The sequence below is a fragment of the Metopolophium dirhodum genome, chromosome 2 (genome assembly GCF_019925205.1).
Source record: "Metopolophium dirhodum isolate CAU chromosome 2, ASM1992520v1, whole genome shotgun sequence".
Lineage (NCBI taxonomy): Eukaryota > Metazoa > Arthropoda > Insecta > Hemiptera > Aphididae > Metopolophium > Metopolophium dirhodum.
Genome location: NC_083561.1, coordinates 33,441,735 through 33,468,230, shown reverse-complemented (window position 1 = coordinate 33,468,230; position 26,496 = coordinate 33,441,735). Strand labels below are relative to the sequence as shown.

Here is a 26,496-nt window from a genome sequence, read left to right as displayed (position 1 = left end):
TCAGTATTTATATTTTCTGATTTCGTTTTTTGTTTTGAATACGGGTTTTGAATTTCCTGATTTCGATTTCGGTTTTGATTACCGGTATTGGTTTTTTTCGATTTTGTTTTCGGTTTCGGTATAGATTTCGGTTTTTAACGGTTTCAACCGGTATTCAAAATCGGTATCAAATATCGGTTTCAAGCCCTGGTTTAGGCATACAGAAAATATAAGCATATAGTTTAGAAATTAAAAACTTTTCCGGCTTTTTCACTGTACCCTTCATTTCAAGATTATTTTTTTAGCACTCCTACTGTTTAAAAATGTAATCGTACAATATTGTAAAATAATATAATATAAATAGGTACCCAATAATTCACGAAGGGAAAAAAAATCGATACGCTTTCTATAATCTATAATCTATATGACTATATTATAATACTGTTTATTATTCCTAAATCAACCCACCAAGTCGTCAGCTGTTTCACAACGGGAGTACCTACGGAGTACAGGACGCCAAACTTTTTACACAACTGATGTCACGTAGGAAATTTTATATAATAATAATAATAAAAAAGATGGCGCAACTGGGGCATGCAGGATTTTTCAACATGGGGGAAGGGAGGTTGAAAATGTATATGTAGTTACAATTTAATTTTTATTTTGTCCAGTCTAATACAATATCAAACGTATAGGTGAGGTATTTGAAAAAGTTTACACAACTTCAACTTCTCAATTTGTATAGTAGAAAAAATGCACTGATCATCTTTGAACGGCAGTTGATGTTTATACCTTACAAAGTTAAAAATATAAACACAGTTTCAGTAGAGACTATATAGTTGTAATTATTATTTAGCGAATATTTTTATTGTTTTTTACAAATTTAAAAATGGAAGACTTATTTAATGTCAAAAAAATGTATAGTCAGTTGTTCTGTTTACTTCTTTGGGCCTCTCGCAATATATTCCACCCAAGGGTTACCACATTGCTAAATCCTCTCATTTTTGTAAACACGACAAAATAGCAGTCAATGTAGAATTGTAAAATTAGTGAAAATATATCTAGTTAGTAATATCCATCAGCAGTAGCGTTAAATACACCACTCTTATACATATTATAATACAACTTTTATTATAGTACAACTTTTTTTAAATTAATGTTTAAAATAAGTGTATAATATAAATATTTTAATGATTATAATACCTATTAGTAATATTTACGAAACACATATAATACACACGGATAATTAATATTCAAGTATTTTGCTTTAAATAAAAAAATGAAAGTGTTATAGATACTATATAATATAAATATACAATAAATTAGAGCATGTAAAACAGCTTTTGGGGAGTGATCAGTGTTTATTTCAGACCTTCTATCCTGGAGAGGTAGGTATAGTAGGTATTTTAGCGATAAAATTTATTATAAACTTACCTAAATATTTTTATTGGCGCTTGTAGTTTTACAGTTGTCATTGAAATTGTAATCGCCTTATACAAATGTATCTTTTATGTCTCTTAAAAAACTTTTAAAGATCGGGTGGACTAAATGCCACCATTCTTTCTGTAATTGCCTTTCGAGTAGGTTTGTTGCACCACGTGATCTTATATTACATTTTACTTTTACGTGTCTCCATTAACACTCAATTGTTTATGTTTCAGCACCTGTATGTGGATTTATGAAGTTCTTACTACCTATGGTTAACAGTTTTGTGAAGAAAACCGTGATATTTTTAAAGTTTTGTAGGTATGCTCTCCACTCATCTGAACGAACTGTTGATCCTGGTTCTATTTCTTGAATTATTATTGATAATAATGTTTCTCGTTCTCTCTTATTGACTATAAAAAAACGGCGTTCCAAAATTCCATCTTCAATCAAATAGCACATGCCAAACACTCGAGGGCTTTGAACTCGACTTCCAGAATTTCGATTAGTATCATAGTTTTGATTTTCTTCGTCAGAATTATCTTCGGAAGTATCGGTAGTATCACCATCACCATCTTTACTATCAACAGGTTTACAATCTCCAAGACGTAGTCTTCTTCTATTGTACTTACGTTTTCCTTGAAATATAGATTCGTCTATTTGTACTACTAATCCTTTTCCACCCATTTTCCAAGTTTTTTAATCTACTCTGCCACAACGTCTCGACATAGATTGAACCAATCCGAGACTGTATGATGACCTCTACCTGTTATTTTATCGGTTTGTGCGACTTTAAATTAATTCACCCAGCACCAAACAAGTTCAATCTGTATAAATCACCTAGATTACTCATTTACATAAAACTCAAATAAACACTAAAATACAAATACGCACACGTTTATCAAGCACCGAACACATACGTACTAGACGACGAAGCATATACGAATACAATCGTAACAAGTTGTTAATGTATTAAAAATAGAAATGAGAAAATGTGTAGATAACTTTTATTAATGTAGATAGCATACAACACCAATAAATCGACTGTATATAGCATACGATACGTGTATACCTAAATTTTCAAGGGGGTATGCCATAGGTAAATAACGAAGAGAAGTAAAATATATTTTTGTGGTGGTATACATTTTTATGTATACCCTCCCCCTACAGGTCATCCCCCTGAAATAAACACCGGCAATGATGGGTGGGAACAACCACTATAAAATGCTAAGGGTCAACTTCCCCTCTTGTCTCCCAGATTACGCCATTATTCTGACAACAAAGTTTCTTTTTACTGTATCATTCATATCTCTGTGATTGTCTTAGATAGATAAATCATATTATAACCTATAATATATTATGTACAATAGATATTATTTAAAAACAATTCGAATAGGTACAGTTCAGGTTTCATAAAATACCACATGGTAACTGGTAAGTATGCATTATGCGTTTCCTTCAAGTTTCCTTCAAGTTAAATATTATTTATATTTCTTTAGAATCAGCTATATTATCACATAATATGTACACGTACCTAATGTATTATTACACGAGTGGGTATTGTTTAAATTAACACTGTAAGTCGTTTTGCGTGATTATACGCTTTTGAAGATTATATATAGGTCGCACCTATTACCTATAACGACATCACATCACATTATCTATAATAGAAAAAAATTATTATTTATAGGTATACCTATTAAACCTTACATCACGAGTACTTACTAACATTATAACAATATGTCAATACTTAATATGAAATATTATATTGCTATATAGGTAGTTAAACCGAAATGAAATGTGAATAATATTATATTGAGATTAGAGCTATCAATACCATACCTTTATTTATATACACATTATATTTTAAAAGTCACGTAGGAAAGTGGAAGAATTTTCATGTTTGTGTTTTGTTTTTAAACCTGAATAATAATTAATGATAATATTATTACCTACTTATTTACCTATATGACATGATCAAAAGTTGTTACAAAAAGAAAACGCATCAAATGGTTTTTTTAGGTATTATATGGGTATATACGAAAAGGAAACAGTTAGTAATAATTTTCAAATATAATCCTAGATATAGCTGGTACTTAACAAACACCACGCTATGGGTATAATATAATATTTGTAAACTTCTGTATTTTATTGTGTGGCATAAATAGATACGCACATAATATGTACGTACTACTTACTTAGTACCTACTACCTAGTGATTATGGACTCCAAGTCTCCATGTTTGGGTGGCCTGAGTCTGCAGTGTACAATAATAGATAGTTTTAAATAATGGTATACCTCATTGGAATATGCATGTACTGCTCCAACACTTATTAATAATCTGCATAATATTATCCTCATGATTTGTGACCTATTTATTATTTGTTTTTGTTTTTTTGCGTTATAGAAATTGCCAACTCAAATACATATAAAACGGATTAACTTTGACAAAATAGGTAATGGTGTTATATAATATACTTGTCTATTGTTGAATTGTTATTATTACTGTACTCGAAGTTAAGCCGATATGCTTGACTCGTAATTCGTAGGTCGTAGATCATAAAAAATAACAATTGCATGTACAATATAAAATAATAAACACTACGTACCTACCTAAGTAGTGGTTTTAATACATTTTTATGATCAAAAATCAATAACATTTTTATTGGTGCTTTATGCTATATTATACATGGTGATTGGTGATAAACCATTCACGAGTCACGAGTCCAACCCCATACCTTTATATTTTAATAATGTTGGTATTACTTCAATTTCTGATTTCTGATTTCTGATTTCTAATGTAAACTAATATTGATATAGTGGTCCATATTTTAAAATACCTACTAAGGTTAGCAATATAACACATTTTAAATGAGAACCAATCTTTTTTACTGTTAATTGTGAAAATATATAGTTTGTAATTTTCTGGGACAATGAGTGTTGTGCTAAAAATCGCCTTGTTTAATAAATTACCATAATAATAATGTTTAGGTACCTATCACATATGTTTCTATTTATTGGCAATTTAATTAGTGTTATATACGATTGCGTGCAAACACTAAACATATATACATCTTTTATTTATAAAATACCTTATATATATAATTTAATTTAATTTTACACGTTTGAGTCTTGAATGCAAATATTTATGAGAATATTTAATATTTATAATAATAAATTGTATTCACATGTGAATGTGTGAGGAACCGAGGACATAATATGATATACCTATTTTTTTTTTACAATAAAATACCTAGATTATTTTATAATAATACAGTACACAACATTTGTATACGCAGTACATAGTTTTTACAGATAATTAACATACCAAAAATATTATAATCAAGTAAGCATGTCACTTTATTAACAACAAATAATAATCATTAAAACTTGTTGTGATAAAAAGTTTTTGGGTAATTTTATTGAATAATATTTATTAATAATTTTAATACATTTTATAATTTTAACTTAAGTTACGTGTTTGATTTTTATTTTTCTGGGGTATGAGGAATGCAAAATTTGTATATTATATTTATAAGTGGAGTGGCGTGAAACTTTATGGCCTATGGTCGTTGGAAGTAAGACGCCACTTGAACACACAGAAATTAAATTATTAAACAATGATGCTAGAAGTTAAAAAAAACAATTATAACAAAAATAATACAATTGTTTTCTTGTTTATAAATTTATTTGAGATATTAACATTGTGTACTTAAAAGTGATCCTTTGATCGTTTGATGCAAATGCAAATGTACTGTTTTTTTCTGATTTTCAAAAAAATGTTCGTCAATTGATTCAACAAGATCCAGTGATATTACAGTGTAATAGTGTACCATATTTCAAAACATAATTGATGTTTAATATAGTTAATTCATAAAAAACTTTTGGTACATTTTAGATTCTGAGTGAAACGATGAATGTATTGATTTTACAATGATGTGTGTTTTTTTTCGTGTCTGTCATCACCTTTTAGGACAGTAAAATGCTTTGATTTTCTTCAACAGTATCTTTTCTGATAGGAAAGTGAATCTAGTTGGTACTTTTGGGGGTCAAAAGTAAAAATTCTCAGTAATTTTCAAAAGCGATGTGAAAAACAAAAGAAAAATTAAGGAAAAATGGGAATTTTTACGGGTTACTTATATTTGCATTTTCTATACACGATCAAATTTTCAAAATATTTTGATTTGTTTTGAAAGGTCTGGGAATATTTTCTGTTTCCAATTTTATTAGTCTTTTTTTCAACTTTATTTGTTGGGTAAAAAAAGCTTGAAAGTTGAATACAAGACTCCTACTATATTGTTACAATGATATTTGAAAAATATTAAAAATCCTTAGTCATAGTTTTTATTTATAAGCATTTAAAGTTCAAATATTGACAAAATACGGAAAAATCACGAAAGTTAGCAAATTAATTTGAGTTGAGAATTCATAAAAAATTTTCTTTTTAAATCTAAGATTTGAAAATGTAATACAAAATTATCCATAAGTTTTTCTACCTTTATCAAAAAAAAATGTCTACAAGAAAGTCAAATTAAATTTTTATGAGCGTTTGAAATTAATATTTTTACAACATTTGATATTCACTCGATTTCTCACGTAACGATTTTCTTATTTTGATGTAATTAAAGAACGTATGACTAGATACTTGAAAATTTCACTGAACGTTTATATTCGCATTTTCTATACACGATAAAATTCTGATAATAATTTGACTCTTTTTGAGCTGTTTACGGACATTGTCAGTTCTCAATTTTTTTAGTTTTTTTTTCTATAAATATCAATAAAATTTTATTTGTAGGGTAGAAAAGCGTGAAAATTGTATGCAAGGCTCCTGATATATCTCTACAATTGCAGTTGAAAATACATAGGCACAATTTGTTTTTTTAAGCATTTAAGTTTAAATTTTGACAAAATTTATCAAATTTAAAATGTAATAATTATTTTGTAGTTAAATATTTATAAAATGTTCAACTTTTATAGCTAAGGATTGAAAATTTAAAACGAGACTCCACGTAAATAGGTTATATAAAAATGTATTACTTTATTCACAATAATATCATCAAATATACTTATAGGTAATAGTAATAACTAATATCATAGACTGACTGACCGTTTTCGCTCAGAATCGTTTTTCTTATACAATGATATTATATCATTGAATTCAAATTTAACACTAGGCCCACTTGTAAGTTGTAACCTACTGTACAATAGAGCGACATCCACTTTTTTTTATGTATATGGTTGTCATTGCAGGTTAAAGAAAATTTTTTTTTATGGTTGAATATAATTTTAGACCTGTATGTATACTTGGTTTTAATCAAATCAACTCAAATAACTGTATTAAAAATCTGTGCAACTTACATTTAACAGAGTTCGGGAAGAGGTAAAATCACATGCTACGCCATCCAGAATCAGTAAATATGTAATATATATTATGTGTTAGTGTATGACTGTATACGTTTAAATGTTTACATTTGTAAATATGTGTGTGTCTTAAATAGGCACATGTAAGTTTGACAAACAAGTTGTATAATATAATTTGACTAATATTTCAACTGCCTGTGTATTAAGTGTAATTTCCGATCAGTGGATTATATTATGAAACAAATCTTTTTCAAAAATATTAGAACTTGAAGGTTAGTAAAAAAAAAAAAAAAAATCAGTTAGTACAAAACAAATTATCCAACCATGAAAATCATGTAGAAGATTGGTAAGTACTTACAAGAATAATATCTAGGACTTTAACACTTTATAAAAAACTAGTAGCGTCATTTCACATTTGGGGATTATAATATATACACACATAAAAAAATAATAAGTGTGTGCATTTACATCGCGCAAAATAATAATTATATATATTTTTAAGTCCCCATAATTTCATTGTGGAAAATCAGGTAGGTACGATCGTTTTTTTGCGAGCATCTAATGTGTCCGGAACAGTGTAAAATATATTACTTACGAGCTACAACTTACCCCTAGAAAAATGTATCGTAACGGCGGATGACCACTACACTTAGGGGGACATAACATATCGCATTGCTATTCATATATTATATAATACATCGTATATTATAAAAAAAGAGCGATAATAATTATTGTATTATTTTTTTCATTGCGATTACACTATTATGGATAATTGAATAATTAATCAATTAAAGGCACATATATGGGCATATTGGGCAATCGAAATAAATATTACACGATCGTCGTCCGATAATGGGGCGAAGTGCGTATAATAATAATATTCTTATCGACGAGTCGACGAGTGTATATAAAACACGTCGGATCATCGTTGTTGCAGCGGCTCGTTATAGTATATTATAATTTATAGTATGCAGCTCGCAACTGAATAAATGGATACCTATTATACATAATATTACAATATGACGAGCGGCCCCGCGCCTTCGGGAATGCGTATTATCAGATTTCGAACTCTAGTCTCTGCAGACATTTAACTATACATATTATTACCTATACATGCAATATATATGTAAGCTATACTCACAAGAGTTAAAAAAAAAAAAAAAAAACCGGATATTTCAAAAAAGATAAAACACAATATTATAGGCCTACCTGTATAACATAATATATATAGGTATATACGCGCAGTGTTGAGCAACCATCACTGCGGGCGGCGACGGTGTGATTGGTTGGTTGGATTTTGACTTCAAACATAGTGGTTTAATGTTATAATTTATTTCGACTTAAGCCCGTAGATATTTGGACGGAGGCGGGCAGATACAAAAAAAAAAAAATTACCCACAAAAATGTACACTTAATAATATGAAACAATTATTATTATCAATACGCGTTGTATATAAAATATAATATAATAATATTACCGTAGGAAGTCGGTAAGTCGTATAATAACATACAATAATATAATGTTATACATTATTATTATTAATTAATTATTATATTGTAAAATTACTAACGACGAAATGGTTTCCTTCTCCTTCTATAATTTGTTGTGATTGCTATAATTATATGCGTGCACAGTATATTCTCAATGGTATACCTGTATTGTCTCTGACTTACACATCCACACAGTAGTACAGACAGCCACACATTTTATACGAGTTTAGTCGTTAGGTATATATTTTGAAAACCGATTTTATCCCCGAGATTCGAGAAGTCGACCCACAACTTTTTGACATTATATGTTCATTTTTTTCCCTAGATGTTAACATAAGCACCTAAAATCGAGTAGACCTATTTGTACGTTTCCGAAACATTTTGTTAAGCCTTTTTGTAAGACGAAATCGAAAATGTCGAAAAATAACCATTCTCAAGTAGACTTCACTTGAAGTGAATCATACCTGTTTTCAAAATCTTCAACCCATCTCTAGATCATATTGCTTGGTGCGACAGAAATATACCTAATAATCTCGACTGCAAAATTGTCCATCCTATATACATAATTATTGCACGTGTGTGATAGACAAAGACGGAATATAATCACTGCTTCCAATACATTTTACCAGCAATGTATTGTCTAATTTTCAATTTAACCTAGTTATGAATATGTTAAATCACTAAAATATCGCATTTTTAAAACGCTCATAACTCGCTCGAAAATATCATAAAAAATCAACTTTCAGAGATAATTTTGATGGCTTGAAGTTTGATTGACATCGCGAGTCAATTCGCTTGAATACTAAAGCTAACCACAAAAAATTGGTTCCGTGGTACGTAAATTTGATATGGTGTACTGTACCTATACGTTCATAAAACGGAGTCACGGAGACAACACATGCAGGACGCAGGTATCTGGTAGTGTAGCGTATTCTTAATGGGCGTCGTATACTCGTATTATAACGATAATAATTAATGTATTATCATTATGTCACGCGTTAAAATATTGTTACGGTATAATAAATACACTTTAATATTATATGTGTTGGATTCAACATAATATTGTTATCAGGACTTTGGAACATCGACGGCTTGTTGCCTCCTCTTTCCCGTACGCCACTGCCATCGTCGCAACTACTTATAGTCCACATCACACACACACACACACACACACACACATGCACACGAATGCATCACCGCAATAACGCATGCACTCAGTTGGTTATGGCCAGTCACCAGGGAAACAGACGGCTCACAAAACGGTCCGATTCGAAACAATAACATAATCTTAATAATAATACTATTAATTCATCGCCACCGCATTAAGTATACGTATAATTTTTACTGGCATATCTGCTCAGTTTCGGTTCTTTTTTGAAAACTATAAACCTTTTATATATATATATATACATATACTTACGCAGTCATCACACCTACCAATCCGTATACTGTAACACGACACACGCGTTGTTGTTGTTGTTATTCACCACCGTATTATTTAACCGTTTTGTACCCAATTACCCGCGGCTCCTCACGTCTGTAATAAGTTTACAAGTTTATACGCTTTCCAAAACAAAAAAAAAAAACCACTTACATCGCCTCCCCACTAACATACATCGATTTGTATACTTAATAATACTGGAAAATGGCATCAACTTTTATCGCGTTGGTGATCTTCGGGTTTTCTTTGATATGGTCTACATGCTCGGCAGACCCGATCGCGATGGATAACTGCTGGCGAAAAGTGTGGTCTCTGACGCCGTCATGCACGGAAATGGACGGATCTACGGACAGTTCTTCGGGAAATCCAAGGCTTTGCGTCTTTCAGTCGAGAGTGAGTCGATTCATGTTTAATATACCTACAATATTTCAATTTATTTTTCAATAATCACCATTACCTATATTTAGCCTACCTAGTACCTAGTATCTACTATAGAAAAATCAGCAGGTCTCCGAGACAATTAATACTGGTTAATTCTTAATGGATACCCTATAGTTTATCTGTGCATGAGTATTGGATACAATAGTAGCACATGTCCAAGTGCTTATTCGATTTTAATAGACACTGTTTTAAACATATTTATTTATTAGACAATGTATTTATTTTTAATGATTTTACGTGTGTTACAAATGTTTATTACCAACATTATTGTATAACACCTAAATAATTGTGGTTTAAATTTAAAAATTTCACTTAACATAATATCAAATGAATAATGTTTTACTTATCTTCAATAGGTACTATGTTTTAAATAAAGATCAGAATACTAACAAAATAGTACTTATATAGCTATAAAGTAATCATTGACCTTTTTAAGTTTATATAATATATTCTAATAATAGCTTGGTTAAATTATTTTTTGTTGTATTTTGTTTATTCTTTATAACTTTTTTTTTGTTTTATATATCTACTACTATAACGATGTAAGTACTTGAGTTTTGCATTGAAAAATACGTTTTTTAAAATAAGCAGAGGCCATAATAGAATAGGTAGGTATATTGTATATTATATAGCTGACTGCTGACAGATAAGAATTAATGTCGCAAATATTATTATTATAATTATTTATATATCATTAGGATTATTATTTATTAGATATTAATAATCGGTTATTATAATCGAACCATTATAGTATATTATCATATCACATATTATAGTAATCGAGTTCGACTAAGTTTATAAACGTAGGTAAGTAACACCATAAGACCTAGAGTATTGAAGTAGAGTAAATATTTATATTTACTGCAATTGTTATTCAGATATTATTTTCTCTGTATTTCCTTAAACCGTCGTAGGTTTACAAGATAGGTACAAGCTACTTGTCCGGATTCTGGAGTGAAGATATGTTCAGCGTTATAGTTAAATGGCAAAGCACGTCCTAACTGAATGCTGAAAATTTAACCAAATAACCTTAAACATCATCTCATAAAATATATACATACATAAATAGGAATAATTTAGACTGAATTCAGAAATTACAACACAATGGTATTTTAACTAAAATAAATAAATCTATTTTTATAAGAATGTAACTAGGTATTAGATTTTTTAATAGTAATAAAAACTGCCTATGCCTAATAAAAATAATAAGAAACAACTTTTATTTAGTACAATATATTTGGTCTTCGGAAGAAGTAATGTTCGAAGATTGGTTAAAAAAACATGCGTATTAATATATTATATATTGCCTATAAATACGGTGTAAAAAAAAAAAAAAAAACCTGGGTAAGAAATCTGTAATGTCTGTAAGTGGTAGGGAGAACATCTTTAGCACTGACACAAATGTACGAATTCGTTTCACTTGCTTTAACATATTATAGGTAAGTACCTACCTATATTATACAATATGATATTACAGTCTGCGCCACTATGTGAAATGTAAATGGTAATGTTGCATTTTATTTTAATACATATTGTTGTGTATATTATACCTAGATGTGAGCACATAAGGTTATATTATTATATTTACGTACGTAAACATCATACATTTGTCATATATATTATATAGATGTATAGCATGCTGCGAGTATATTATAGCGCGTGCAAATATATAGGATTATATACGAACGGTTAAGGTTTGCTCTTTCACTACTTCTCGATATAGAAAAAAAAAGTAGATCTAAAAAATATAACAATACGTTATATCGAAACAAAAATATTATAATCAAATGTATGAGTATATAGTTTGGAGCTGAATATTGTAAGAGTGACAAATACCGTACAATATTGCTTACTGCAGATAAATTCAAATTTGTTTTAGGAATTTTTTATTTTATTATTTCGCGTAAATGTATTCCAATACAAATCCGATTACTTTCTTCGGAGTTATCAGAAATATCGTTAATTATTTTCTATGGAAGTCATAAATGAGATAATAGATTTTCAAATGGTCACCCTGAACAATTTCATAAAGTGGACGTACCGGGTTATTGCACTTTCAATTGCAGGTACACTTCGAAAATTGTATTATTTTTGTTTGGTTTTAAAATTAACATGTCGTTGTATGTTGTTTTCATTGAAATTGTTATGTCAAGTATTTAACTTTAATATTGATGAATTTATTGTTTGTATAAGATTGCTGGTTATCGGATGTCTGTATGCCCACGTCCATTAGTAATTATACGATGTTTGAATTGGATGTTATTTATACTTAGGTATTGTATGAGTTAAAATTGTTGCTGTCAATGAACATAAAATTTGTAAAACAGTTCAAATTATTTACATGTTGTGTAAGTCGAAATATTATGTATGATATTGTAATTAAATTTTAATAGAAACCCTATAATGTGCATAAAGGTAGGTACCTACGAAATGAAATTGTAATGGATTTATGAGTTAGGTTAGAAAAAAGTGACTATAAAATAATAGTATGCTTAAAGTTGCAATTTAATATAATAGTATAATAATAATAGCCGTCATTAAAGAATTTATAAGGAATGATGTTTATGTTAATTTTTTATTGAGTCGAATTTGAATGTGTTATACGAGTCAACTGTAGAGTGTAGAGTAGGTACTATATAAAGTTCTTAGACATATTTAGATTTTAAACACATGTATATATTTGTCATTTACTTTAAATAGATAACTAATATAATATACCATCTAACATACTATACATATATTTATGATATTCTCATCTCGTCACCATCGGCACTGTCACTTGAAAGTGTACCTAAATAATTATTAATCCTGAATCCATTGATAATTGTTTCAGCTTATAACTTTATAGCAATTTTAACTTTTAAGTAAAAATAATAATAATTTCTTTAATCAAAGGACAGCGTATTATTTGTCTGTTTTATATTGTGTACCAACTATATATTTCTAAAACATCAATAGTATTACAATCTATGATTTAATATAAATTATATAATATAATATTTGATAATATCGACCAACGATTTGTGTATTTGGTTGTAAGTCAGATATTTATATATTCACCGGTATGCATAGTCAGCCCGTTATCTTTTAATAATTAAGGCTAGATTTGGTATAAATTACATAAATCAGATGTTATTATTATTATTATTTGTTTATATACGCCTAAACTATTTGTGGCTTTAATATTTAAATTTCAATTCGACATTTTATAAGTCAATTTTTTTTTGTTAATTAATTAATTTTAAATAATATTAATACATACCTACTAACCTAACTATTTGGCGGTGACAAGGTTATTGTCACATATTCATTAAGATTATAGAAATAATACATACTTCAAGCGTTTTATACGAATAATATATATTATTTAATCATGTAAAACGCGTACCTAAATTAATGTTTTTATAATCCAATATTTACAAGCATAATGTCCTTTGGTATATTATTTTTGCCGTTTTAACTACAAACACTCATTTTATAAAATACAAGAGCTCTTCATATTTATAAACTACATTAATAATTACACTGAAATACGAAAAATAATTTTATTATACTAACTTTACTATACAATTTTAAACCCATATAAATATTAAATAGATACCTCGTCATGACTATGCATCGATAAATTTATTAAATTCTGCTTCGTTAAACCTGTACAGTGTAAATAGGCACCTATTACATAAGTTTTTGTTATTTTGGAATAAAAACGGAATTCATGTTGTTATAGTATATCTACAATTTTAAAAATGTTTTCTGCATCCAAAAATAAAATAAATTAACTGTCGATTAAAAAGTTGGATTTTTTTATAAAAATGTGGTTCTAACTGTAGCACAGGTACTTTAAATATTTTATAGTTTTGAACAATTTGCATACCAATAAACACATATTATAATATTATACACAAATATTTTATCAAACTAAATTATAATTATGATAACATAGCAAAAAAAGTAAAAATAAAAGCATTGTTTCGTGAGATACATATTAAATAATTGGTTTAACCTGTGATTAGGAGGTACCTATACGTGCGCTGTATAATTATCTTACTTCATATCTGTCATAGTATTATAGTATGTAAGTCGAAAGTTTTGTAACTAGGTATTTATAAATTGATATAAATTGGTTTAAATGTAACTTTTCAATACTTCCTTACTTCCTTATAAGTATTATTACTAAAACAAAAACCTAAAAATTAAAATGTATATATTTTGATACAATGCTATCAGGCTGAGGGTTAGGTTAGAAACCCTGATAGTTTTTCCAAACTTAACTTTCCTTTATAACAATTTTCCTAATTAAATTATTATACCTAATATTATTATGTATCTACCAACATTTTGAAGAGGCGTTAATTAATCTATTAGTTAGGTTTATTCACAAAAAAAGTGTTTTTAGTTTCCTTTAAATGATTTGAATAATATATTATTATTATTATGAGTTAAGAGGACGTCGTACTGTAGTAGGTACCCGAATTTGTTGTCTCCGTCTTAGTGCCTTGCTAATGCATAATATACCAAAATGTACGTTTAGCAGTTCTAATTTTGTGTGATTAGCTTGAATTAATATATATTATATATAATATTATATGTATAATTTATTTATTTATCAACCTAAAGGTAAGAGCATTAAACCGCCATTGGGTTTAACAAATTCCATCCGTAATCAGTTTTATATTGATAATAATTATCGTGTTAAAATTTATAACAGTATAATACGACACATGCTTGCGCCTTTTTAAAGGTATAATTCACTTTTGAAATATTATGGTCGTAATAACTCGCATGAATTTAATAATTTACAAATTATAAAAAAAAGTATTTGCAAGGGGAAATGGAAAATCATGCTACTCAAATAAGCCTTCTATATGGCTTTTGAATATTATATGAAGATTATTGTGTAGGTATATAATAATAATAGCTACATATTAATTATTGTACTGAAGCTATGCCTACATAATCAACAGAAATGTGAAGGGAAATAACATGTACCTACCTACATTCTTATATCAAGTATCTTTTATAATTGGATTTGATTCATCTATTTGTAGGTATCTCTGTATGATAATTAATAATTTTTATTTATAATGATACAGCTTTATTTTCAAATTGGTATATACAATAACTGTATTAAAAACAGTCAATAATGATTTAGGTTATTCAATAAAAAGAAAAATAATCAAATAAATTGTGTGGATTACATTTTTTTTAATGTATATCATATTAGGTAGCTTATATTATTTTTGAGGACGTTATAATGTTACAAATATAGCAAATTAGTAATTTAAAGTTTGACTTATTATTATTGTGGTCATTTTATTATACTATTAGATTATATAGATTTAATGAAATCAATAAGACTAGAAAAAAAATTCGTTCTTATTTTCTGGCGTTAGTTTAGTAGTATCAATTTAGTTCTGTACTTAACACACTCACAACGCAATAATTAGATTACACTACCTATATGTTTTGTGTTTCCCCTAAGTACTGCCCACTGTTTAATATTGTATAATATAATACTGTTAAGTTATTTTAAAATCGCTACATTATTATAATATGTGTATTGTACTCGGTTTTCGAAAACTAACTAAAAATCTATAATATCACATGTATAGGTACTGATGTACCTATAATTGTACATTTAATATACTGTTGGTTACTATAACGGCCTGTAGGTAGTAGGTTGTATAACATAATATAATGATATAATGTACAATGCATAATAGAGATGCATAGATAAAACGATTTGATATTAATAAGTTACCTATGTTAATATTTATTGTTTAGCTAGTACACCTGTAGTTATCTATTTATTATAATTAGAAAATATTTCCCGAATACAATTATTCCGCAGCTAACATTGTGCCGTGATTCAATATAATATATTATTCACACACAGTGAAACGGATGAAACGGTTACTATATTACTTGTAGAAAAGCGATACAATCCTATCTACAAGTGGTTTGTGTTTCTAAGAAATCCCCTAAAACCCCGCACCTCACATTTTCTTCGTGTAGGTAACATTATTATGCACCGGCTTGCCATGTTTTTTGTGGTGTTTTTGACATTGCTGTTGTCGGCCTACGTCGAGTTCAAGGTTAATATATTGTTGGCCATCGGTGCATCCACTGGCCGCTCAACACCTACCTAGGTCATCGTACACGCACAGAAATGTCTAACGCCATCGAATAATAGATAATATTTATAAGGTATAGGTAGGCATCGACACGCAGAGTGGAATAATTTTGAGTAGAAAATTGGCCAATGGCAGAAGCCTATTGTGAGTTGTTTGATAATTGCCCAAGTGTACCTCAAATTATATCACCCGAACGGCTATACACACATATATATTTATATAATAATGTATAAGATAGTTTATGGCATTAAAATTCAATGTAGAATTGATATCGATTTTTATTGCAATTATTATTAGAATATGCCATTAAAAATTAACAATGAACTACAAATATACTGCAGGTGTTAATTTTGATAATTTTAATAGCTTATGGAAGTACAAGTTCCAAATTAAAATTTTGTTCAAAAACAAAATAGCGTGATATTTTTATAATTCTTATAAAAAACGGACCTTTTTAAACTGTAAAGCCTAACCTTCAAAAATAGGTGGAATATCCGAATTATAACGTCATAATATTGCTGTATGTGTTTTATTAATATTGTACTGTTTTAAAATGTTATTTCATATTTATTTGGATTACTTTATTAGGTAGTTAAATAATAGTCAATTAATACAATGTTACATTTTTGAAAGAACCGAAGTAAAAGTGGGTACGTTCAGAATAATTTTTATTTTCATTTGAAGTATACTGATTATAACCTACTTTATTACTTTAAATAAACAGTTTTAAAAATATACTGTTTATACTAATACCTATACTTACAGTTCGATAAGGTTATAGGGTAAATAAAAGTGTTTTAAGATAATTTCATAAAATGTCTTCTTGTTTGATTTTGTAATGTTATAGGCGTGGAGTTTGGTGCGTTTTTGTTTGTACTATTCTTTGTAATACGGCTAATATATTCGATAATTGGTGATAAATTTCAAGTTTATCTTAAGTAGATTTGATTTGATTTTTTTTTTTTTGTGTAACATAGGACATGGGTAGGTGGGGTTTTGGTATTGTGGTTCATCGCCCAGCAAGGCATAATGCAATGCAGTTTTATGTTAAGTATTTTCAAGGAGGCGGTTTTTTTTTAACGCTGTTTCTGACTACCAAAAGAATTCCAGTTTGTCAATATGAACTTTAATTTCCGAGAATTACACTGGGCCTGTTTCTAGTATAGATATAGTAAGAGAAAGTACCTATGTATACGATTCCAACGGGTTTTTTGGATTTGTCTATTATAATGTGTTCTTGTATTTTAGTATTATATACAGCAGCGGTGAACCGTTGTGGAGTACTACCTACCTATATAGACGTTTAGAGGATTATTATATTATTCGTACACCGATACTGACTGTCGGGTAGAACATCGTTCTCCTATTTTAAAATTTTTTTTCACTGCCAATGAATCGCATTTTATAACGCTATTGTAATATCAATTGGAAATGTTCGCCTATAAAAAAGGCATAATCTGTGCAGCTAATAATGATATATCTTCTGCAGACTTTAATTATTATTCCATTGCTAATTCTGATTGATTGTGGAAAAGATTGAGTATTGCTATTTCTATATTGATTTTATACCATATCTCAGTTGGTGGCGCGTGTTCGAATATAATATGAATAGTCGTCGAACCAAAGGATTCACATGAATAGATTCGGCTTTGTTCGATCGTTAATCATAATTATTTATAATTTCATTTTCTTCGCAATACACGTCTTGTCCATTTCTTGTATCGATAATTTATATCGATTTTCATCGGACATTTTTCAAATTGAGTATATTGGTATATAAGTATATATAGGTGTATACCCTAGGTTAGGTTAGGTTAGGTTATATACAGTTCAGTACTTAAATGGTAAATACGAATAAGAAGGAATTGTGGATTGTATAAATATAGTTGATGTGTTTTATTGCTGATAAAGTGATAAACAATAAAACATTTGTTATTCGACTGGGGTTAGTTGTAAAATATGGCATGGCCGTTTTCGACCGAAAACGTACCCTTCCTTTTTCGACCAAAATCGTACCCTTCCTTTTTCGGCCGATTCACTTTTCGACCAAAACAAAAAGTTATATACTATATTATGTAAAAAAAATAAAATAGTCGGTACTCTATTTAATCGTCGAATTTTTAACAACTCAGCTTTTTTCTTAATATTTTATAAGTAAATAATATTTTTATGTAAATTATTCTGGCATGCAGAAGTGGATGAAATTAATAGGTAGGTACATTAATGTTTCGTGGTATTGCGGTTGTGATAACAATTATCACGTTAACACATGTTAACGCAACTCATTTTCACGTTTACCAAACAGCTGTTCGTCACGTGCACAATATAGGTACGCTATTTACTAAATACTTAGAACAAAATCGTCAAAATCTGTGTCTAACCAATATTGTTAAAAATCTGCTTGGATGAAGCACGACTCAATATCTGAACTAGACGACCACGAAATAGTTCAGAGAGTAGTGTAAGTGCCAATTTCAGAATAATTTATAAGCTAAACCACCACGACGACAAGCACGGAATAGCTTAGGGTTTACTTAATAATATACTTTATCAATGTCATACACCTTTAATTTTTTTATGAAGTCAATTCAAACTTATTTACCTATTAATTTTAAATTTATATTACACAAGTTCAAAGATTAATTTATCTTGAAGGGCTTTGGAAGTGGCATGGCCATGGTGGCCTGGATGTCATGCGCCCCCCCCCCACCCCTTGGCCACATAAAACAATGAAACAACATAAAAATAAATTACTACTGTTAATTGTTGAGTAATTTTTCTTAATATTTTGGTTTTGTCCCCCCCCCCCCATTTTAAAATCCTGAAACGCCACTGAACATTGGGTTATCTGGCAGAGAGATAGCCCCCCTCTCTAGTTGCGTTTATTTTTTAAGTATTAATCACATGAGTCACATTAATAAGCCGAGGTGAATTGATTGGTTTTCGAATATTTTATAATACATTGCTGTTTTGAAATATAAGATCAATAATAATAGAATGCCATCAATGACTTCTAATATTCCTTTTTATCCATATATTCTAACAAAAATTTCTAGTATTTAATTAATAATTAAAACATTTAAAACTTATAAAAGCTCAGAATAACTTGAACTATCGTTATTATTTATGTTTTAAAACATTTAAACCAGTATACAGAACAACTGACGCGTTTATCCATTTTACAAATTGTTCAATATTTTACGAGTGGGATGTAGCATTTACATTATTAAGTATTATATTAACTTGACTATATTGATATTGTCAGAATTGCATATTATATTAGCACTTGAGAAGTACTGCTGTTTGTGTTAGTACCTACCTATTTGTTTTAATATTAAGTGTTTTCACATATTATTATATTTTATACCAACTGTAGGTATATAAAAATTACAAAAACAACTAAATAAGTTATACAAATTATTGATGAGATAATTGTTTGGATGAATATATAATAAATTGTCATGGACCATAGTATGGTAAACATTGGTAATCAAACCCAAATGCACCTGAAATATTATATCTGATTTGTATAGTACATACCTAAAAAATTTTAAGTACAGATAAGTTTGTGATTTCCTATAATCAACTACAAAAACAATCAACTGAGCTCTGTACAGAGTATTCTTTTTAGAAGACGATGATTTATCATTACTTTTAAATGTTATATCATAGATACTGCCACTATTCTCGTGCCACGATAAGCGAAATTAAAAGAGTCACTAAAATTAACGTCACTGTAATCTAGACTATTTAAAATTATAAAAGAGTACCTAGTACGTAATTGTATTTACAAAGAAGCTAATTCCTTTCCTTAAGTTTTTATTCTTCTAAATGTTGGTGTTATTTTTTTCTATAAAGAAGAAAAGAAACTGGTATTATACATTTCATTTTTAGTATTATGCTTAATCCTTTTAACCCTTAGTTGATTTAATGTGTAACGTAACCTAATTTCAATATCATCGTATAGAAAAAAACATATTACTATATCACAAATAATATTCTCGTATTTGAATTTAATAATAATATGTCAATAATTAACTCTAATATATCGATCTAGAAATTGAATTCACAAATCACAAGGTACCTATATTATTCTAAGTGAATGATAAACAGAGATCTCAGATCCACATGACACAACATTACAATATTTATCAATAATGTACACTTGTTCTGTGTTGACTTTTATAGCTCAGCATACATAAGACAATGTGACTGTTTATCGATTGGAAATATTAACATTTAACTTGTTGGTATTTTAGGGGAATTGAATTTTGATTTTCTCTTTAGTTTCATTAAGCGTAAGGAATAAATACAACCAAACAATTGGATATGAATTGCCGAATATTTAGCATATCCGTTTTTATAATAATAATAATAAAAAAAACATTTAATTTATATATTTTGTTGTGTCTGTATGATACAGTCCGATTGTTATCGTTACTATTAAGTATTATTGCTTTATCTCTGAATCAAATTTTATATACCTAGGTACTAGTAAATCATCGTCCAATTTATTACGACGTTTTATAAACAAACGGGTTTTACTTTTTATTTATCAGTAATTAGTTTAATAAGCTCAAGTGGTAAACGTGATTGAAACACACCAATGTTTGTGTATATATTTTTAAAGATAAGGACAAATCAATCTTGAACATGAACACACTTGACTGTATGATTGCTATTTCCGTATACATACCAATACTCCTTTGGTAATGATATTGTCGAATGTCGAATGTCGAATGCACCTAATTATTAAATGTTTACACAATAAATTAATAGATATAAATTAAGAGGACGCTACCCATGCATTTGTTGTCCCCGTCTTACACACGTACGGCATGGAAAATGTTCATTCACTAGTTTTTCAATATTGTGCTGTTAGTTTTGATATTAGAGTGAATTGACCTATTGGTTGTTATCAAACTTTTAGGTAAGAACAATATTTGTGCTTAAGCGTCAGCGGTTTATCTCGCTTGAAAAATATTGCTTTAACGCTTTAAAATATTGAAAACTCGCTGACGTTTAAACACATAATATATTGTTCTTACCTAAAAGTAGGTATGTAGCTAGCCAATTCACTCTAATATCATAGCTTACAGCACACTATTGAAACAAAAGAATGAACTAGTGAATTTGCTGTCTCGTACGTGTGTAAGACGGAGACAACAAATGCATGGGTAACGTCCTCTTAAAGAATAGGTACAGGTGTTTTACATACAATTTAAAAACAAATAACTATGTATGTATAATCTACTCCACCTGTATCGCATTTCCGAGAGACGATTAGACCAACAACACATTTTGTACAGTAAAATAATATTATTTAAAATGTGTATTTATTGACCGGCCTTTGATTACCTATTTTATTGAATGTTTTGCTATATTCTAACTCAAATATATTTTAATTTTTCAGTTTTTATCCGAAAATGTATTTATTGAAACATGATGAAATAATTTTGCATTAGGAACCTACAATTAATTATAATTAACTATATTTATTATTAAATTAATGCACTCATTTTGGTATATTATTTATCGTGTTATCAGTGTGACAATGCATCCAGACCAAACTCGTGTACAGTCGAGTTCGTTAGTTATGAAGAAAATTATCCGATCAGATCAATGGCGATTCCTGCAGATAATCAAATGCCGATTTCACTATCCAAAAAGTCCACGACTGCTGAAGGTTAGTAAATTCGCATGTTTTTTTTATATACCTAATTGTTGTATTACATTCATGTTTTTGTATTATAGCTTGGATTGGAGGTTTGGTGTCAGTTGGCATCATAAGTCTATCGGGGCTGGTTGGTGCAATATTTTGGCCTTTGCTCAACGACCCGAATCGAAAGAAAACTGTAATGAGACTACTTTTGGGCTTAGCCACAGGATCATTATCTAGTTCAGCTGTATTCCAACTTCTTCCAGAAGTAAGGGCTTTAATAATATTATAATAATTTTTAAAAACGTATAAAAGCATATAATATAATATAATATGTAGAATGTAGATAATAATCATATAAGTTTAATACTTACGGCGTGGAAAGAACGCTGCGCCGTGAGAATGCAGAATAACGTATAAATCTTAAATTCTACACAAAGCGATGAATAGTAAAAAATTCCCAATACATTTCTAAATTATCAGGGAAAGCGGGAAAATTACGCAAAACCAGTTTTCCAAAAAATTGGTTTTGTAATTTCTTCAAAAATGAATAATTGTTGAGACTTGATAGTTGAAATTTTAAATTTTCATCAAAAATTAATGTTAGTATTTTGTATTCGCTTTTAGCAAACGATAAATGATGATGTGATTGTTAATATTGTTAGCATAATTTCTGTTTATTCTCTAAAATATATCTTTCAACTATGTCAGGAAAATTAAAAATCTAAGTCGCTCCAACTAAATTGAATTATTCTCCAATTTTCGAACATAATACATTTTAAAATAAATTTGAAGTGTTTAACACGTAATATAGAATTATATTTTAACGTATCATTATTTACAGTTGATCACTTAAAATAGCCATAAAAATTATTTAACAAGTTTATTTTTCACTACCGCATATAGATTATTTATTATTATAACTAATAAAAACTGAAAGACTAGCAATTTATGAATTATAAAAATTCATAGCTCATTTCATAGTAGTTTAATTATGTTTTTTCCACGTCTACTGATAACCTCAAGAAACCTATATCTATTATACCTACATAGTTTTGTTGCAAAAGTATTATATATTATAAACCTGCCGATATAGGTAAGTACCTAATATGTGAGAACATGATGAAAAAATTAACGTATTAAATCGGTTATGGTCGAATTGCATTCGGTTAAAAAGCAGATAGTTGTCGAACTGCACTTGGGCTCAAAAAAAGGTATTCAAACAAAAATATCATGCATTTGAAGGGGTTAAACATTTATAATACACTAATTTCCCTTCCCACTCACAGGCTTAGGACTGACAATGATTTTAATTATTGGCGTAGGTAGTTAAAAATGATTGTTTTATGCATACCATGATTGTCTATTATGTTAATATAATATTTTATATACAATATACATATCATATTAAATCTTTAAATATTATTATTGTCATTATTATAATTTTTTTTATTATAATAATAAAAGCGAACGTCCATAGTGACCTGAAATTTTAACTCCTTTTTTTGAACGAGTGCAATTCGACTATCACCATTATTTTCTTTTAAGGTAAGAAGTGCAATTCGATTATCCCGATTAAATCAGGTGTGGTGATCATGTGCCATAAACGTAGCACACTACCTGATATTTTCCACTTTAAAGAGAATGTATGAATCATTAATATGTATTAATAAGTAACCATTAATTGTATATACAGGGTATAACAGAAAGACCTGAAAAAAAAATTATGTTACTTAAACGTATGACAAAAATTGTGGAAATTATATGGTTAATAAATATATATTCTTGTCAGGAAATTCCCAAAAATAATATTTCGAAAAAGTTATTACGTTCTAAATTAATTTACTCAAAAATAAAAATAGTGATATTTTAAACAATTTTAAAAAATAAACTACTTGACTTAGATAAATGTTTTTACCAACAAAGTTGTTCTTATAATCAGATTGAAAAATTGGCTATTTTGAATTTTTTTGGAAAAAATCAAATCATATTTAAAATTTTTATTTTAGTATTAAAAAATGAAAATATTTTTTTTTTTTATCACACGTGTAGCACAAGTGACTATAAATTATATATATAAAAAAAAATTCAAAATTGATTAGAATAAAAGTTATTTCATCTTTCAGGTCTTCCTGTGACCTGTATGCCTAGTGCGAATTTGGTAAATTTTACATTTTATTCGTTTCTATATGGTGATAAACTGATAAACAAAATGTAACGCAAAATCGGTTAGAAAATTAAAATATCTGTACCCAGCCCAAAAACATTTATGTTAAGAGCAAAAAGTGAAATGCATGACGTGTAAGTATAATACATAATATAGTACGTCATTTACTACTAGGTATTATTATGTATGTTTATAGTTTTACATGTTGGTGTGATTTGAAAATAATTTAATACTGATTCCTACAAATCTGTTCATGAATTTGAAACTAGATTATGAAATAATAATCGTTTTCTTAAACGAAATTTTCCAGGCGTTCAAAATACCAGAGTCGTTTCCCGACTACAGACACACGGCTCTAATAATGTGGTTGAGCCTGTGGGGATTATATATGCTCGAAACGTTAGCCGGCATCATTTTCCACAAAGAAGAAAAAAAGGTACAAGTACGGTTTATAATTATTTCGGTTCATATTCTTTTTTCCTATTCCATTCTGCTTTAGACGATTAATACAATATTATGAGGTTTATAGATAGGAATCGATGAACTATCGCCGTCACTTCAGCTCACCAACGGCAACGGGACCGAAATGAAACAAATATCACACGGGCACGGTCACAGTCACAATCATAAATTAACGAATAAATCTATGGTACGTGCATAAATATTATGGATAAATAACACGCACAACGGGCTTATGTTTTTATACAATATTATGACTGTATTATCTTAAGATAAAACCATCATATTATTATGATGATATTATATAAATTATAAATATATGACTTTGTCTGTTTAGGACGATAAGAGTCCGATTTCGACGTTAGCCTTACTGGTGCTATTCGGCGACAGTCTACACAACATAATCGATGGCATGTCGATTGGAGCTGCTTTCTCGGAAAATGTCACCACCGGGATATCCATATCGATTGCGATTGCGTGTGAGGAATTCCCGCATGAAATCGGTAAGCACTCACTCGCCAATCTGTATCGACAATACTAACTGCATAATATTATTATGAAATTTAGTCCCACCCAATCGTTCGTATTACACAGTATTGCGCATTTCAATAAAATATACTAATATTGTTGTCTGGGACATCCTTCTTGATAAGTTTATATTACTTGCATTCGTAAAACGATATTCCACAACAAAATTTTTTTTCAATTTTCCGCATTATTCGCCTTTGTCCAAATTGTCCAATGCGTTTTAAAACTTTAACAAGCGTTAAAGCATCTGTAAAATAATAAAATTCTGCATGATATTTTAGACACGCCATGTTGTGAAATTTTGCGATTCCCAATCTATGAATAGTTGTTAAAATCGATAATTACAGGAGTAGTATTGTGTAAACGGACCCTCCTCTGCTGTCGATTCAAACTGAAAAAAAAACCGCTAATTTCAGTGTAATTTTTACTGCATCGAAAAGTGTTTTTCGAAAAACAATCACATATAAAACCGGCATATTCCCCAATTTGGTCGAAACCGAAAATATGAAAAAAATGATTTTTGCTGTTACATATTGATTATTGATACTGTTATTATATAAGTGCATTATTTTTTTAGGAGATTTCGCTATACTAATTCAGTCCGGTATGTCGTTCCGTCGTGCCTTGTCATATAATTTCCTGTCAGCATGTACAGCGTTTATAGGTTTGGTCATTGGTATTTGTTTGGGAAACATGGAATATTCTGGGTTCGTGTTCTCTTTCGCCGGTGGACTGTTCTTGTTCATTACTTTAACACATTTGGTGAGTAAATACATTATTACGTAAATCATCCTTACTAAAATGAGTTTGATACGTCGAACGTTCGGAACTTAATTTCAATATAAATAGACCACGGCTTATTATAAATAATTACCTATCATCATTATTCAAAACATGGTATAAGAAAAACAATGTTTTCACGACAAATTAATTTAGATTAATTATTTTAGTTGTGTTATTATGTGTGTATTATTCAATTTCAATATTCTCTAGGGAAATAGGTAATTATCAAAAACTCAACTTGTAAAAACATAAAACAATATCGTGCTGACCCACAATTCATAAATAATATTTTCGTATATGAATATGCCATTTAAAATTAATCGCACTGATTAATCAATAACTATTTACTAACATTATTTAATTTTAGTCGAAAACATAGAAAATGTTTTGAATACATAGGTACATTGTAGTATTGTATACGTGTTGTGTAATTGCCTACTAGAAATCTATAGGAGCATCATCAACCACTTATATGAGTTAATAAAACTCACATAATAAGTTAATAACCCACTAATAAGTTAATATGACAATATGTTGGTAAAAAATACCATTTATAGTTTCTACGACACGTCCATTATATTATTATGATAATACGAAATTAGATTATATAAATACTACTAAAAAA

At 28.8% G+C, this 26,496-nt stretch overlaps 2 protein-coding genes across 2 annotated transcripts in view; one reads left to right on the top strand and one right to left on the bottom strand.

The window, feature by feature from the left end:
- Window positions 1-1,224: 1,224 nt before the first annotated feature.
- LOC132939807 (uncharacterized) lies at window positions 1,225-2,312 on the bottom strand. Its single transcript, XM_061007188.1, has one exon. The coding sequence runs from the start codon at window positions 2,089-2,091 to the stop codon at window positions 1,630-1,632; it is 462 nt and encodes a 153-aa protein (XP_060863171.1). The 5' UTR covers window positions 2,092-2,312; the 3' UTR covers window positions 1,225-1,629.
- A 7,144-nt stretch (window positions 2,313-9,456) lies between these two features.
- LOC132939115 (metal cation symporter ZIP8-like) overlaps window positions 9,457-26,496 on the top strand; it is a 34,576-nt gene continuing 17,536 nt past the window's right edge. Inside the window, exons 1-7 of the mRNA XM_061006139.1 lie at window positions 9,457-10,093; window positions 21,823-21,961; window positions 22,030-22,202; window positions 24,412-24,537; window positions 24,631-24,750; window positions 24,898-25,063; window positions 25,666-25,850. Of these exons, the coding sequence (XP_060862122.1) occupies window positions 9,905-10,093; window positions 21,823-21,961; window positions 22,030-22,202; window positions 24,412-24,537; window positions 24,631-24,750; window positions 24,898-25,063; window positions 25,666-25,850 (1,098 nt within the window). The 5' untranslated portion in view covers window positions 9,457-9,904. The remainder of the gene's footprint in view (window positions 10,094-21,822; window positions 21,962-22,029; window positions 22,203-24,411; window positions 24,538-24,630; window positions 24,751-24,897; window positions 25,064-25,665; window positions 25,851-26,496) is intronic.